Source organism: Theropithecus gelada, chromosome 1 (genome assembly GCF_003255815.1).
Source record: "Theropithecus gelada isolate Dixy chromosome 1, Tgel_1.0, whole genome shotgun sequence".
In the NCBI taxonomy this organism is placed as follows: Eukaryota; Metazoa; Chordata; class Mammalia; order Primates; family Cercopithecidae; genus Theropithecus; species Theropithecus gelada.
The window spans coordinates 20724040-20739170 of record NC_037668.1 but is presented as its reverse complement, the minus strand read 5'-3'; the positions used below and the strand labels follow the sequence as shown (position 1 = coordinate 20739170).

The 15131-nt window shown below is 54.6% G+C and overlaps 2 protein-coding genes across 4 annotated transcripts in view; one reads left to right on the top strand and one right to left on the bottom strand.

Moving 5' to 3' along the window:
* Positions 1-9754, top strand: part of PKLR (pyruvate kinase L/R) — a 13038-nt gene extending 3284 nt beyond the window's left edge. For 2 of the 3 annotated variants that reach the window (XM_025381849.1, XM_025381839.1), the window contains 9 exons: positions 3321-3412; positions 3509-3640; positions 3774-3960; positions 4323-4593; positions 4718-4868; positions 5447-5599; positions 5694-5860; positions 7078-7259; positions 8363-9478. In XM_025381849.1, the coding sequence (XP_025237634.1) occupies positions 3321-3412; positions 3509-3640; positions 3774-3960; positions 4323-4593; positions 4718-4868; positions 5447-5599; positions 5694-5860; positions 7078-7259; positions 8363-8469 (1442 nt within the window). In that variant the 3' untranslated portion in view covers positions 8470-9478. Of the gene's footprint in view, positions 1-3320; positions 3413-3508; positions 3641-3773; positions 3961-4322; positions 4594-4717; positions 4869-5446; positions 5600-5693; positions 5861-7077; positions 7260-8362 lie in introns of all 3 variants that reach the window. The other variant, XM_025381859.1, reaches the window with a different exon arrangement.
* The window catches only part of HCN3 (hyperpolarization activated cyclic nucleotide gated potassium channel 3), a 12189-nt gene continuing 6251 nt past the window's right edge, over positions 9194-15131 (bottom strand). Inside the window, exons 3-8 of the mRNA XM_025381782.1 lie at positions 14918-15079; positions 14301-14519; positions 13746-13892; positions 13090-13330; positions 11706-11870; positions 9194-11263 (exon numbers count right to left, since the gene is read on the bottom strand). Of these exons, the coding sequence (XP_025237567.1) occupies positions 10578-11263; positions 11706-11870; positions 13090-13330; positions 13746-13892; positions 14301-14519; positions 14918-15079 (1620 nt within the window). The 3' untranslated portion in view covers positions 9194-10577. The remainder of the gene's footprint in view (positions 11264-11705; positions 11871-13089; positions 13331-13745; positions 13893-14300; positions 14520-14917; positions 15080-15131) is intronic.

Genomic DNA, 15131 nt, shown 5'->3' with positions numbered 1-15131 from the left:
AAAAAAAAAAAAAAAAAAAAAAAAAAAAAAAAAAAGAAAGAAAGAAAAGAAAAGAAAGAAAAAGTGAAAGTTATAAATGCTATGGGGAAAGAAATCAAGTATGGTAAGGGCATCAGGGGTACAAGGGTGAAGGCAAGTTGCAGCCCTAAATAGGGAGGTCAGGTACCCATTATTGAGAAAATGAGACCTAAGGGAAGACTTGAAGGAGATGAGAGAATTAGCCATGCAAAGATCCGGGAGGAGAATTCCAGGAAGAAGGACCAGTCAGTGCCAAGGCCTAAGTCAAGGAAGTTAGAAGAGCTAAAAACCGGCCAGGCGCGGTGGCTCACGCCTGTAATCCCAGCACTTTGGGAGGCCGAGACGGGCGGATCAGGAGGTCAGGAGATCGAGACCATCCTGGCTAACACGGTGAAACCCCGTCTCTACTAAAAAATACAAAAAACTAGCCGGGCAAGGTGGCGGGCGCCTGTAGTCCCAGCTACTCAGGAGGCTGAGGTAGGAGAATGGCGTGAACCCGGGAGGAGGAGCTTGCAGTGAGCTGAGATCCGGCCACTGCACTCCAGCCTGGACAGCAGAGCGAGACTCCGTCTCAAAAACAAAAATAAATAAAATAAAATAAAATAAAATAAAAAGAAGAGCTAAAAACCATCAAGGGGGAAGAGCTGCAGATATGAAGAGACTGTGGGGAGAGGAAGATCAGGTGGGGCTTTGTAGGCCATTTTTAGAATTTGAGTTGCGTTTTCCTCCGAGTGAAATGAGAAACTGCTGCAGGGTTTTGAGCAGGGGAATGACAAGCTCTTATTTATGTTTTAATAGAACCTCCCCTCCCCTGCTACTGTACTGAAAATAGATGGAGGGTGGGGGGAAGGGTGCCCTGCAGTATTTCTGTCTCAGACCAGTTGGCGGCAGTGAGGTGGTGAGAAGTGGTCAGATTCTGAATGTATTTTGCAGGTAGAGCTGACAGGATTTGCTGATTGATTGGATATAGGGTAGGGAGTGAGGGCGAGAAAGAAAGGAGTCAAAGGTGACAGGTGACTCTGAGGTTTTTGCCATGAGGAACTGCAACAATGCATTATCCACTGAGCAGGAAAGACTGTGGTGGAAGGGGTTCGGGAGAGAGCAGACGTTCACTTGGGACATGTTGAGTCTGAGATGTATATTAGCCATCCAAGTGTGATAGAGAGGGGGCAGTCAGGTACACAACTCTGGGTTTGGGAGAAAGGTCTGGATTGAAGAGACACTTGGGAGTTGACTACATATACATGGTATCTCAAGCCATGAGACTAGCTGAGATCACCAAAGGAGTGTAGGTGAAACGACAGAGAAGAGAACAGGGTATCTAACGTTAAGGGGAGGAACAAGGAAAGGAGACTGGGAAGGAGCAGCTAGTGAGGTAGGAGTCAACCAAGAGAGGGTGTGATCCTGGAGGTCAGGTGAAGACAGTGTGTCAAAGAGGGATGTGTGTCCAGGCTGCTGATGGGCCAATAGAGGAGGACTGAGCATTGAGCATTACACTGAGCAACAACACAGAGGTTCTTGGTGACCTTGACAAGAACAGATGCAGTGGAGAGATGGAGGCCAGCGCCTGAGTGGGGTGGATTCAAGGGAGAATGGAGGAGGGGAACTGGAGGCAGCAAGTACAGATAACTCTTGCAATGAGTTTTGGTGCAAGAGAGAGCAAAAACTGGGACTGAGGGGAAACCGGGGGATTAAGATAATTTTTTTTTTTTTTTTTTTTTTTTAGACACAGAGTCTCGCTATGTGCCCAGCCTGGAGTGCAGTGGCTGGATCTCAGCTCACTGCAAGCTCCGTTTCCCGGGTTCACGCCATTCTCCTGCCTCAGCCTCCCGAGTAGCTGGGACTACAGGCGCCTGCCACCTCGCCCAGCTAGTTTTTGTGTGTGTGTGTATTTTTTAGTAGAGATGGGGTTTCACAGTGTTAGCCAGGATGGTCTCGATCTCCTGACCTCCTGATCCGCCCGTCTCGGCCTCCCAAAGTGCTGGGATTACAGGCTTGAGCCACTGTGCCCGGCCTAGAATTTTTTTTAAATGATGAAAGAAATAACAGTAGGTTTACATGCTGATGGGGATGATCCAGTAAAAAAGGAAAACATGGCTGGGCGAGGTGGCTCACACCTGTAACCCCAGCACTTTGGGAGGCCAAGGTGGGTGGATCACCTGAGGTCAGGAGTTCAAGACCAGCCTGGCCAACATGGTGAAACCCCTTCTCTACTGAAAATACAAAAAAATTAGCCAGGTGTGGTGGTGCACACCTGTAATCCCAGCTACTCAGGAGGCTGAGGCAGGATAATTGCTTGAACCGGGCAGGCAGAAGTTGCATTGAGCAGAGATGCTGCCACTGCACTCCAGCCTGGGTGACAAGAGTAAAACTCCCTCTGTCTCAAAAAAAAAAAAAAAAAAGAAAGAATGGCCGGGCGCGGTGGCTCAAGCCTGTAATCCCAGCACTTTGGGAGGCCGAGACGGGCGGATCACGAGGTCAGGAGATCGAGACCATCCTGGCTAACACGGTGAAACCCCATCTCTACTAAAAAATACAAAAAACTAGCCGGCGAAGTGGCGGGCGCCTGTGGTCCCAGCTACTCGGGAGGCTGAGGCAGCAGAATGGCGTGAACCCGGGAGGCGGAGCTTGCAGTGAGCTGAGATCCGGCCACAGCACTCCAGCCTGGGCGACAGAGCCAGACTCCGTCTCAAAAAAAAAAAAAAAAAAAAAAAAGAAAGAAAGAAAAAAGAAAAGAAAAAGAAAGGAAAACATGGGTGTCACAGAGGACCGCAGAATGGCTGAATCTATGTCCTTGAGCAGGTGAGAAGGAGGAGATCTAGTGCACAAGTGGGAAGACAGATACGGACCGAAGAATGAGCCAATCTGCTCTCAGCTAGCAGCTGCCCCATAGCAGCGCTGGCGTGGGATAGAACTCAGCTCTCCTCAGTCCATGAGGCCTCCTAGCTCTAAAACCCCGCACCCAAACGCCCTCACCTGGCTCCCAGCCCCTGCCCTACACCCCATACCCTGGGGTAGCCGGGCAAGCAGCACTTACATACATCACATGCCCACACAGTGACCTCAGGCCTGGCGGAGGGCACTCCCCTCCTACTTCCACAGTGCCGTCTCCCCAAGGGGACAGATGTTTGCTGGAGAGGGAAGCGGAGTCTGTGATCTGTGAGCAGGGGTTGCATCAGGGAATAAAGGTCAGGTAACAGGACTCTTGTGGCGCCGGGCCTTCTGAGAGTGGTAATGGGTTGGGTTTGGTTGCCTCTCATGTTCTGGGGGAATGTTGTCTGAACGTGAATTTCTGGTTCTAGGGCCGGCATCTCGCTCCGTGGAGCGCCTCAGGGAGATGATCAAGGCCGGGATGAACATTGCGCGACTCAATTTCTCCCACGGCTCCCACGAGGTGCTGGACGGGCCGCCGGGCGGTGGGTGGGGCAGGAGGATGCCTCGAGGTCCTGGCCACCTTCCCCTGAAACCCTCGCTCCGCTCCCTCCCCCAGTACCACGCTGAGTCCATCGCCAACGTCCGGGAGGCGGTGGAGAGCTTTGCAGCTTCCCCGCTCAGCTACCGGCCCGTGGCCATCGCCCTGGACACCAAGGGACCGGAGATCCGCACTGGGATCCTGCAGGGGGTGAGCAGTGGGGCTGGGACTCGCCGGGCCGGGGCGGGAAAGGCGGTGCCAGTTGGACTGGGTCCAGGCGTGGGCAGGGGGGGTCCCGGACTCCGGGGCGCAGAACTCACGTCTCCTCTGGCTCCGCCCCTAGGGTCCGGAGTCGGAAGTGGAGCTGGTGAAGGGCTCCCAGGTGCTGGTGACTGTGGACCCCGCGTTTCGGACGCGGGGGAACGCGAACACCGTGTGGGTGGACTACCCCAATATTGTCGGGGTCGTGCCGGTGGGGGGCCGCATCTACATTGACGACGGGCTCATCTCCCTAGTGGTCCAGAAAATCGGTGCGGACGCGCCTCCCGCCCTGACCACATCCGTGCGCTGGGCACATTCCCTTCTCCTTGGCTCCCCCATCAGCCCTCAGACCGACCACACCTTCCCCTGGCCACGCGTCTTTGCCAGCCTGTCCCAGGAGTCCCCAGCATGCAGACTCCGCGCTCACCCTGGGTTTGGGCTGGACTACGGGTGGGTCGTTTCTTCCACGGATGTCCATCTGTGCCTCTTCTGGGCAGAGCCCAGAACAAGGGCGGAGAGACGAGGAGGGCGTGGTTCCTGACCTCTTGGGGTTCCAAGCCCAGTGTCCTCTCTGCTGTAACTGTGCCCGGTCCTCACCCCTGACCGCAGCTGCCTCTCTCCATGTCCTCAGGCCCAGAGGGACTGGTGACCCAAGTGGAGAACGGTGGCGTCCTGGGCAGCCGTAAGGGCGTGAACTTGCCGGGGGCCCAGGTGGACTTGCCTGGGCTGTCCGAGCAGGACGTCCGGGACCTGCGCTTCGGGGTGGAGCATGGAGTGGACATCGTGTTTGCCTCCTTTGTGCGGAAAGCCAGCGATGTGGCTGCTGTCAGGGCTGCTCTGGGGCCGGAAGGACAGGGCATCAAGATCATCAGCAAAATTGAGAACCACGAAGGCGTGAAGAGGTGAGGCTGGGGCTCTGTTCCCCTTCGGCCCTGTCGCTATTCCCCATCACCTTTCTTCTCCCGCCTGCCTCTGCCTGGCATCTCCTGGCTTTCTGCCTCGGCCCTGATTCTCCCAACTTCTCAGGTTTGATGAAATCCTGGAGGTGAGCGACGGCATCATGGTGGCACGGGGGGACCTAGGCATCGAGATTCCAGCAGAGAAGGTTTTCCTGGCTCAGAAGATGATGATTGGGCGCTGCAACTTGGCGGGCAAGCCTGTTGTCTGTGCCACACAGGTCTGGAGTGAGCCCTTGAGGTTCGGCACTTTGTGGGTTTTAGGGACAACTGTGGATGAATACCCATACTGTAAGGGTTTGTTTTGTTTTGTTTTGTTTTGTCTCTGTCATCCAGGCTGGAGTGCAGTGGCACAATCTTCCCTCACTGCAAGCTCCGCCTCCTGGGTTCAAGCAATTCTCCTGCCTCAGCCTCCCAAGTAGCTGGGATTACAGTTACCACCACCACACCAGGCTACTTTTTGTATTTTTAGTAGAGGCAGGGTTTCACCATGTTGTCCAGACTAGTCTCGAACTCCTCACCTCAGGTGATCTACCCACCTCGGCCTCCCAAAGTGCTGGGATTACAGGCGTGAGCCACCGTGCCCGGCCCACACTGTAGGTTTATAGCACATTTTGCTGACAAGTGTTTGATCCTCAAATGATAAAGTTAGATATACTTTGACCCCTATTTTCAGGGGTTGTGACTGTGACCCTGGATTTCGGGACCCTCTGAGAACGTGGGTGTCAGAGAGTAGCTTGGGCAGGGTCTCAAGTCACGGTGTGACTCCTACATCTTTGATGTCCATGCTGTCCCTCAGATGCTGGAGAGCATGATTACCAAGCCCCGGCCAACGAGGGCAGAGACAAGCGATGTGGCCAATGCTGTGCTAGATGGGGCCGACTGCATCATGCTGTCAGGGGAGACTGCCAAAGGCAACTTCCCTGTGGAAGCCGTGAAGATGCAGCATGCGGTAAGAGCTCAGAATGAAAAGCAAATGGGCCAGGGAACCAAATCCCTTCCATACCCCAGTGCCCCTTCCCAGCCTGACATTCTGGCACCTGCAGATTGCCCGGGAGGCAGAGGCTGCAGTGTACCACCGGCAGCTGTTTGAGGAGCTACGTCGGGCAGCGCCACTGAGCCGTGATCCCACTGAGGTCATCGCCATTGGCGCCGTGGAGGCTGCCTTCAAGTGCTGTGCTGCTGCCATCATCGTACTGACCACAACTGGCCGGTGAGGGGGATGCCCAGATGGAGATTTGGGTCAAGGGTAGGCTGGGATGGGCCCCAGGCCTGGGTTTAGTCTGGTCACCAGGAGTGAAGCGTGTCCACCTGAGACAAGAGGAGAGGCAGCAATGACAGCTGGAGGCCAGGAGACACAGAATGCCAGTGAGCTTCTAGGGCTGGAAGGGGATAGCAGCATCACTGGGCACATTGGCTTCAAGGCCATTTGGGCTCCTGGGGCTCAGAGGCAAGTCCATTCGGCCCACAGAGCCTACAAATGCTGAGGTATTGCAGAAGGGCCCAGTAGGTCTGAGTTTAAGTCTTTACTCTGAAATGTAGCTCTGTTAGCCTGCTGTCTTTCCTCATGAACAGGACAAGGTAATGATTTGTTCTTCATGGGGTTGCGAGGATTAACAGGAGATATTAAGTACTACATAGTACCTAATATCTATACAGTAAATTAAGCACATAATGCACATTCTCAAAAGGGTTTTATACTTTGTTGTTGTTGTTGTTTTTTCTTTTGAGAATGGCGTCTCACTCTGTTGCTCAGGCTGGAATACAATGGTGCAATCTCGGCTCACCACAACCTCCACCTCCCAGGTTCAAGTGACTCTCCTGCCTCAGCCTCCCAAGTAGCTGGAATTACAGGCGCCTGCCACCACGCCCGGCTAATTTTTTGTATTTTTAGTAGAGACAGGGTTTTGCCATATTGGCCAGGCTGGTCTCAAACTCTTGACCTCAGGTGATCCACCCTCCTTGGCCTCCCAAACTGCCGGGATCCTAGGCATGAGCCACCGTGACTGGCCAGTTTTTATATTTTTTGAAGAGATTTCTCATTATCTCATTCGATACATCCATATTATCTCATATCTTTCTTGTGTGGTAGGGAGGGCAGGCATTCTTTTTTTTTTTTTTTTTTTTTTTAAACAGAGATAGGGTCTCACTATGTTGCCTAGGCTGGTCTTCAACTCCTGGGCTCAAACAATTCTCCCACCTTGGCCTCCCAAAGTGCTGGGATTACAGGCATGAGCCACTGTGCCCAGCCTGGGAGGCAGGCATTCTTACACTCATTTTACAGGTGAGAACACCAAGGCCCAGAGAAGTATGATGACTTACTCAGGGTCACACAGCTTGTTAGTGACACCTGGAACCAGAACCCAGACTCTCCTTTCCTGGTTCACCACTCCCTCGCTGTTCTGGGCTGACCTTCTCTGCCTTCTCCAGCTCAGCCCAGCTTCTGTCTCAGTACCGACCTCGGGCAGCAGTCATTGCTGTCACCCGCTCTGCCCAAGCTGCCCGCCAGGTCCACTTATGCCGAGGAGTCTTCCCCTTGCTTTACCGTGAACCTCCAGAAGCCATCTGGGCAGATGACGTAGATCGCCGGGTGCAATTTGGCATTGAAAGTGGTGAGCTACCTAGACCTTCCCCGCCCACTCCTACCATTCATATCAGGAGTCCTCCAACCCAGCTTCCCATACCCACTCAAAGGGCCTTGCCTCTCTCCTGTGGTTCCAGGTTTTCCCTGTGAGAGTCACTAAGACTGAGATATCAGTCTGGCATATCACAAACACCTCTTCCATCAGCATAGCCACACAGGCAGACAGCTGTGCTACTTAGCAACACACTCTGTCCTAGCACGGATACTCCTGCTAGGAGTTTTGTTTGTTCTTTGTTTTTTTGAGATGGAGTCTCGCTCTGTCGCCAGGCTGGAGTACAGTGGCACGATCTCGGCTCACTGCAACCTCCGCCTCCCAGGTTCAAGTGATTCTCCTGCCTCAGCCTCCTGAGTAGCTGGCACTACAGGCATGTGCCACCACGTCCGGCTAATTTTTGTATTTTTAGTAGAGATGGGGTTTCACCATGTTGGCCAGGATGGTCTCGATCTCCTGACCTCATGATCTGCTTGCCTCGGCCTCCCAAAGTGCTGGGATCACAGGCGTCAGCCACCGTGCCGGCCTATCTTGTGCCTTTAATATACTGCAGTGGTGATATTCCCTGCGTGCCACCTATGGGACATACTTCACTGCCTCATTCCCTACAGGGTGGCCTTGACATGGTGGAGGGTGGTGGCTGGTTCTCGTTACAGGGCTGGCCTGGTCCCTCAATGACTAATTTTCAATGACTGATTTTCTTTCTTTCTTTTCTTCTTCTTCTTCTTCTTCTTTTTTTTTTTTTTTTTTTTTTTTTTGAGATGGAGTCTTGCTCTGTCGCCCAGGCTGGAGTGCAGTGGCGCGATCTCGGCTCGGCTCACTGCAACCTCTACCTCCTGGGTGCTGGGTTCAAGTGATTCTCCTGCCTCAGCCTCCTGGGTAACTGGGATTACAGGCGCACGCCACCACACCCAGCTAATTTTTATATTTTTAGTAGAGACAAGGTTTCACCATGTTGGCCAAGTTGGTCTCGAACTCCTGACCTCAGGTGATCTGCCCGCCTTGGCTTCCCAAAGTGCGGGATTACAGGTGTGAGCCACCACGCCTGTCCGATGTCTTGTTTTCTTTCCCTCCCCAAGGAAAGCTCCGTGGCTTCCTCCGTGTTGGAGACCTGGTGATTGTGGTGACAGGCTGGCGACCTGGCTCCGGCTACACCAACATCATGCGGGTGCTGAGCATATCCTGAGACGCCCCTCCCTCCTCTGGCCCAGCCTACCCCTGTATCCCATCCCTTCCTCCCCAGTCTACGTCCTCCAGCCCACACCCCTCCAAAGCCGCACCTTTAAGTCCTCTCTTCTCTATTCCTGAACCTCCCTACCTGAGGCCTATCTGAGACTATATCTGCCATCTAGCCCCATTTGAGGTTGCCCCTTCCCCATCCCCATTTCACACAGGTCCTGAAAGTCTGTGTCCAATTATGCACTGGCCACCCGACAGCACCAACTGTACATTCCCTGCATCCAATCCACTCAGCAGGCCCTAAGATGCCTTGAGCCTTTAATCCCAGTTTGGCTGGTTAATTCTATAACCGCAGACATCTCATCCCTTGGGGTCGGGGAGAAGGGAGACAGGGCAGTCTTGTCCACAGTCTCCCATTCTTATATGTGGCCCTCATGATAATCTGGGCATCTCGTGCCAGGGCAGGCTACCCTTTCATGGTGACTAACAGTGACATGATAGTCCACGATTTGGGGAAAACTGGGTGGGATGGATGCTGGGGAGAAGGGAGGGCTGGGCAGCTGATTTTGTCACTGTCTTCACAACCTCTGTGCTGGGCTTGTAGACCACTGTTCTGGCTGCTCTCATGCCCGCCTGATACCTTGCTTGGTCAAATCCCCGGCTGCTTCCTTCTGCACCCAGAAATTCCTTCCCACTCACTTTGTTCCCACACACAAACCAAGAGCCAAAAATGAGTGTGTCTATTTTATATTTAAACCCAGCTGTTTGGAGGCAATTATAAAACTTCTCCCACACACCAACAACCCCAGAACTCCCCACCCAGAAGGAAAGGAGACTTGGGGTCCTGGCCCCACAGTCTCTAATGCTGTAGAGTAGCAGAGGGGACAGACAGAGTGAGTGAGTGTGGTAAAGGACTACTCTTGTCCCTGAGAAGGCAGAGGTGCTGGCTGGCCTGCCCTTCCCCAGGCTTGGATACCTTGGGCCTTTCCCTTACTCCTGCACCAACAGCAAACTCAGAAGGAAAAAAACAAAACAAAACTCTAAAGGTAAACACAGTCCTTCTCCCTCTCTCATGTGGCTCCCCCTGCCCCTACCTGGGAGAAGGTTCAAGTATTGTGCTGATGGGTTTGGGAAAGGACCACAGAGGCTGGCATGGAGAGGCCCTGCCTCCTCCTACTCCTCCTGTCTCCTTATCTGAAAAGGAGGGGAGGGATGGATAAAGGAATGGGTAAACAAAATGAATTGGTAACACATAAAATCAGTAAATGAATAAATACAATTAAATAAATGAATAAATAAATAAACAAGCAAAGAAAAAATATCTCACAAGGATTCAGCCATTTGCCCCTCCACCAGCGGGGATCTAGGCTGGCATATTAATAAGGAGGTGCCAACTACTCCTTAACTTTTAGGGGGGCATGACTGGGGCAGAGGGTACAGGGGAGAGGCACCTCCCAGTTTACAAAAAGACGGTCTACCACAGGACAGAGACTGCAGGGAACTTAGAAGTGTGTTCCCACTCAGGGGGTAGACACGGAGTGTCCACAGGTGGCAGTGAGTGGGTAAAGGTGGATACCCACACTCAGGACTCAAGACATCTGCTGGCAGTAATGGGGGCGCAGGTGATTGGCAGTGCCTGGCTATGCTACAGGAACAGGAAGATAACCAGGCCAGGCAGAACCTGCAGGATCATCGGCAGGGAAACAGAGACATCTAGCTACTTGGCAGTGATGGCGGTGGCAAGTACTTGTGCTTAGTAAAGGTGGGGTCATGGGCCTGGGCCTGCACCTGGCAGGACCATAGCCAGGGGAATATTCTTGTCAGAGGGTTTTAAGTCACTTCTACTTGGCAGTGGAGACATACAGCGCCTGGCATATTACCTGGAACATGGTAGCTGCTCAGTACACATGATGAATGGGTGAATGGATTATGATGGGACAAGCTACAGGATTCTTGAGCTGAGACCGTCTTCATGGCAGTATGGGGAATGTCCGCACAGGGTCGACATTTCCATGGGGCAATGTTTCAGGTCCCCACGGCCTTCCCTAAGAGGCATCTGCCCTAGGGTACATACTACTGCACCCCAAGAACTAAGGCTGGATGTACTCAAGGGTTTTACATGTTGGCAGAAAGCTGGAGACCCCGGGGGGTGGCTGGCTCAGGCACTGGTGGCCTGGGGGGCTGGGCTGTCCTTGGAGGCTTGGCCAGGAGCCCTGAGGGAGGCAGCCGCTCATTTCCTGATCCCTTACGCCCAGGAGAGCCATCGCCTGTTGCCCGCTGAGGCAGAGAGGGTTGGGAGGCTGACAGTGGGCGGCCTCGAGGTCCTAGCCGCCGTCCACCTCCTCCTGGGGGGGGACCCAGCAGGGAGACCTGGGAGCACCCTGCCCGGGATAGGCTGGCATGCAGGGTTCGGGCAGGTGGGGCGGGCAGGCGGGAGGTGGATGCCCACGGGCCAGCTCGGACGGGCACCAGCGGGGAAGCTGGAGACCCTGCTGAGCGCCGAGCAGAGCGAGCAAGGAGGGTGGCTGGAGAGTCAGGGGAGAGGGGCAGAGGGCCCCGCTGGTGAGTCAGGGCAATGGCCACATTGGAGGTAACAGCAGCTGCCTGAAGGGGCGCATGTACCAGTGGCTCCCACAGTACTGGCTTTCCACTGAGCCGAGCTCCTGTGCTCGGGGCCAGACCCCGAACACCACGAGCCATGTCTCTGTCATGTTGCACCAAGTGCTGCTCCATGATGCCACCACCACTGCTGCCTGGACTTGGCTCAGAGCGCTTCCGCTGCAGTATGGAATTCTTCTTGCCTAAAAGTTGTCCCGGGAGGGAGAAGTTAAGGATAGGGAAGGAATCCAAGATGGAGGTTGGATATCAAAGAGTATGAGGGTATCAGGATGGGGTGGGGTTGAGGGTAGGGGATGGGAATCAGTAGTATGGCAATGGGGCTATGCGGGTGGAGATGGGGGTTGGAGGAAGAGGGTATGTATCAGAGACAGCGAGGGTCAGAGGACTGGTACTCAGGGGAAGGAGGACTCAGGACATGGAGACTTGGGATGCTATCTCTCCTGGGTAGGACACGCTGAGGGATAGGGACAGTGGGCCACAGTGTCGAAAGGCCTGTTAGGGGGCATTTGTTGGGGCTGAATTGATTGGGATATGATCCTGGAGCCCTAAAGCCTGGGCTCCTTGCTTTGGAGGTGGGGTGAGGGCACAGCCTGGACCCAGAGCAGATAGGTGGACAGGTCTCACCGATGCGGCGCAGCCGATCCATGGCCACGGTCTCAAAGGCCCGGCGCATCATGGGGAACTCCTCGAGCACAGCGTTGAAATGGTCCACACTGAGTGAGTAGAGGCGGCAGTAGGTGTCAGCCCGAACACTGGCTGTGCGCCGGCCCCTAGTTAGCAGGCAGATCTCTGCAGAAATTGGGAGGAAGCTTCAGAAACCCTGTCCTTGTCCCTGGAACTCCTCTCACTGAGCCTGTAGCAGTGGACCCCACTTTCTAAGGCTCCTCCCTAGATGTGGGAGAAACCATTGATTATCTATTACCTCCCTGCCCCAGGGTCCCTAGACACCCCCAGCATTGTCTTTCTCCAGACTCCCACAATTACTGGATTACTGCTCCCTGTCCTTCCCACTCTCTCCAAATGAAGGCTGACGACCAGACAGGTCTTGCTGGCCCTAGATTCCCAGTGATTCCACTTCACTTTAACTCCCACCCCTCCCCGACTACTCTATCCCAAGAGGTAGACGTGGGCAACTCAGTGTACCTACCCCTCCTACCCCCTTGAATAAACACTGAGGGCAGCCCTGAAGGAGAAAAGCAGTGTCAAAGAGCAAAGTGCAATGTGATGGGGATAGTGGGTGGTATGGGGGCTGAGAGATTATATGAGCCTCCAGTCACTTTGGGCAGTGGCTGGCTGAACTGCCCCTACTGCCACAGGCTGGGTCCCTGAATCACACCGCCAGGCAGCTCCATAAAGCTCATGCTCCAGGACAGTCGTGCTTCACTCCTGCCTTTCCCTCATCTCATAGGCTCCTTGGATTTCACTGTCTAAGGGTTCTAAAAGGCCCTCTGGCCCAGTAGTTTGCAACCTGGCTGTGCATTAGAATCTCCTGGGAAGCTTTTAAAAACTACAGAGCTCAGGCCAGGCGCGGTGGCTCACGCCTGTAATTCCAGCACTTTGGGAGGCCGAGGTGGGCAGATCATGAGGTCAGGAGATTGAGACCATCCTGGCTAATATGGTGAAACGCTGTCTCTAGTAAAAATACAAAAAATTAGCCAGGCATGGTGGTGGGCGCCTGTAGTCCCAGCTACTCAGGAGCCTGAGGCAGGAGAATCAACCTGGGAGGCGGAGCTTGCAGTGAGCCAAGATTGCACCACTGCACTCCAGCCTGGGCAACAGTGTGAGACTCCGCCTCAAACAAACAAACAAACAAACAACAAACAAACAAACAAACAAAAAAACTGCAGAGCTCCAGATCCCAGCCCAGAGATTCTCCATGAGTAGGCCTGGGGAGAGGCTGGAGCTCTGTGATTCTGCAGCGTACCCAGGTAGGGATCCTGAGCCCAGGAGCAGTTGCCCTCTCCACTGTCTGCTCGTGACCCTGCCACCCTCCCTGAGGCCTGCTGACCCCCAAAGTAGGATCCATCGGTGAGGCGTGTGTCCCGGGCGCCGCGGGCCAGCACACTGAGCAACCCATGCTGGATGAAGTACATCTTCCTCCCCATGGAGCCCTCACGCACCACGAGGTCCCCCGGCTGGAAGACCTCAAAGCGCAGCTTGGTGAGGACTGCAGTGACGAAGCTGGGGTCGGCGTGGGCAAACAGCGGCATGTGGGCCACCAGGCCCCGACAGGTGAAGTTAATGATCTCCTGGACAGGGGAGGGGCCTGTCAGGCAGGCTGTGCCCGGTGACCTGAGATGATCCCCCAAGCTCATCTGCTTCCAGAAACCCCACCCCTGGGGTCATGTTCTGCCAAAGGATGGGGATGCGTCAGTGGACCTGGGACCATCCCTAAGCTCCTGCCTTCGGCTCTTTCCCATGAGCCCTTGTGGGACCATCCCCCGAAAACAGAGATCCCTATAGTCCCTCCTCATGTATACTTCACCTGCAAAGGACCTTCAAGAAAGACCCTAGCCCCTGAAAGCCCCCCAAATACCTGGCCTCCCACAGGGCCCTCTGCAGGCCTCATTCCCTATAGGAGCACCTGCTGACCAATAGCCCCTACCACCAGACAGCACTCCAGGTCCCTGAAGAGTCCCCCTTCCAGGCCCAACCCAGCCCCACCTCCCGAAGCGGCTCGCTCAGCTCGCCCAGGATGCTTTCCTCGTCGAACATCTTGCCCTGGTAGCGGTGCTCATAGTACTCGTGGATGCGCTGCCGCGTGTCTGCTGGCAGCTTGTGGAAGGACATGTACTGCTCCACCTGCTTATACTGGAGGGCCAGCCCATTGCCAGGGGCAAGAGGACACAGGGAGAGATTTGGGGCCGGAACAGTGGGGTGTGGGGGGGGGGAGGTCAGAGACACAGGTCAAACTCAAAGGGGTGAAACATGGAACCAGACATGGATACACAGGGCCACAGAGCAATATGGATAATGGTGGGTACCAGGAAGACACAGAGCACAGTCATAGGAAAACCCAGGTGTGGATAGCGGAGGGGCCAAGCACAGGCATAGGTTCAAACAAGGAAAAGGTACACGCAGGGGCAGGGAACAAATGGACACAGGGCAGGAAAGGAAACAGAGATGCAACAGGGGCACACATCAGAATGGGCCTCAAGTCAGGTTACCCAGTCTTCAACACCCCTCCATGCCACACCTCCCTCTCCTGTCCCTGCTGACCTTCTCCTGGTACTGACGCCGGGAAGAGTCCAGGGACTGGATGAGTGCCGTGGCGTGGCCGATGAACATGGCGTAGCATGTGGCACCCACGATCATGCTGAGCATGGTGAGCCAGACGTCGGGCATGCCTACAGGTGCCTGCTGCCCATAGCCAATGCACAGCATGTGGCTCATGGCCTTGAACAGGGCATGGGAATATTGGCGGCCCCACGAGTGGTTCTGAGGGGCAGAGTGTATTGCAGAGCTGGGCATGGGCCCCTTGGAGCCTCATTCTCCACCTGCCCCTCTTCCTCTTTTGGTCTTTCTCTCTGCCCCCTTCTACTGCAGGCCTTCCTCCTGGCAGGCACTTAAGTTTGGTTCTGGGGGCCCTGAGGCAAAAGGGTCCTCTATTGCAACTTGGGGACCTCAGCTTCTGGCTAGGTACCCTTAGTTGCCTGCTCCCTCCAACACACGAGCACTTCTGGGTCTCCTTCCCCTTTCCTCCCTCCTCCCCACCTCCTCACTCCTATTTTCTGTCGTGATCATCTCCCACCTCCTGCTCCCTGTGCCATCCCTGCTACTCGGGCAGAAGAGCCCTAAGAAGGCCCAGGAAAGGCAGAGCTGTGGGGACTTCTCACCACCATGTGGTTGATGGAGACCCAGCAGTCGGGAGGGAAGTCCTGCAGCATGGGCACCAGGAACTGCAGACAGCCATCCCAGTGACATAGCAGCAGCATCATCCCAATGAGGTTGAAGATGCGAACCACAGCACTGGCCAGGTCATAGGTCATGTGAAAGATCTGAGGAGTCCAAGGAGGAGCTGCTGTGGACAGGAACCCCTCCCTGCTTGTC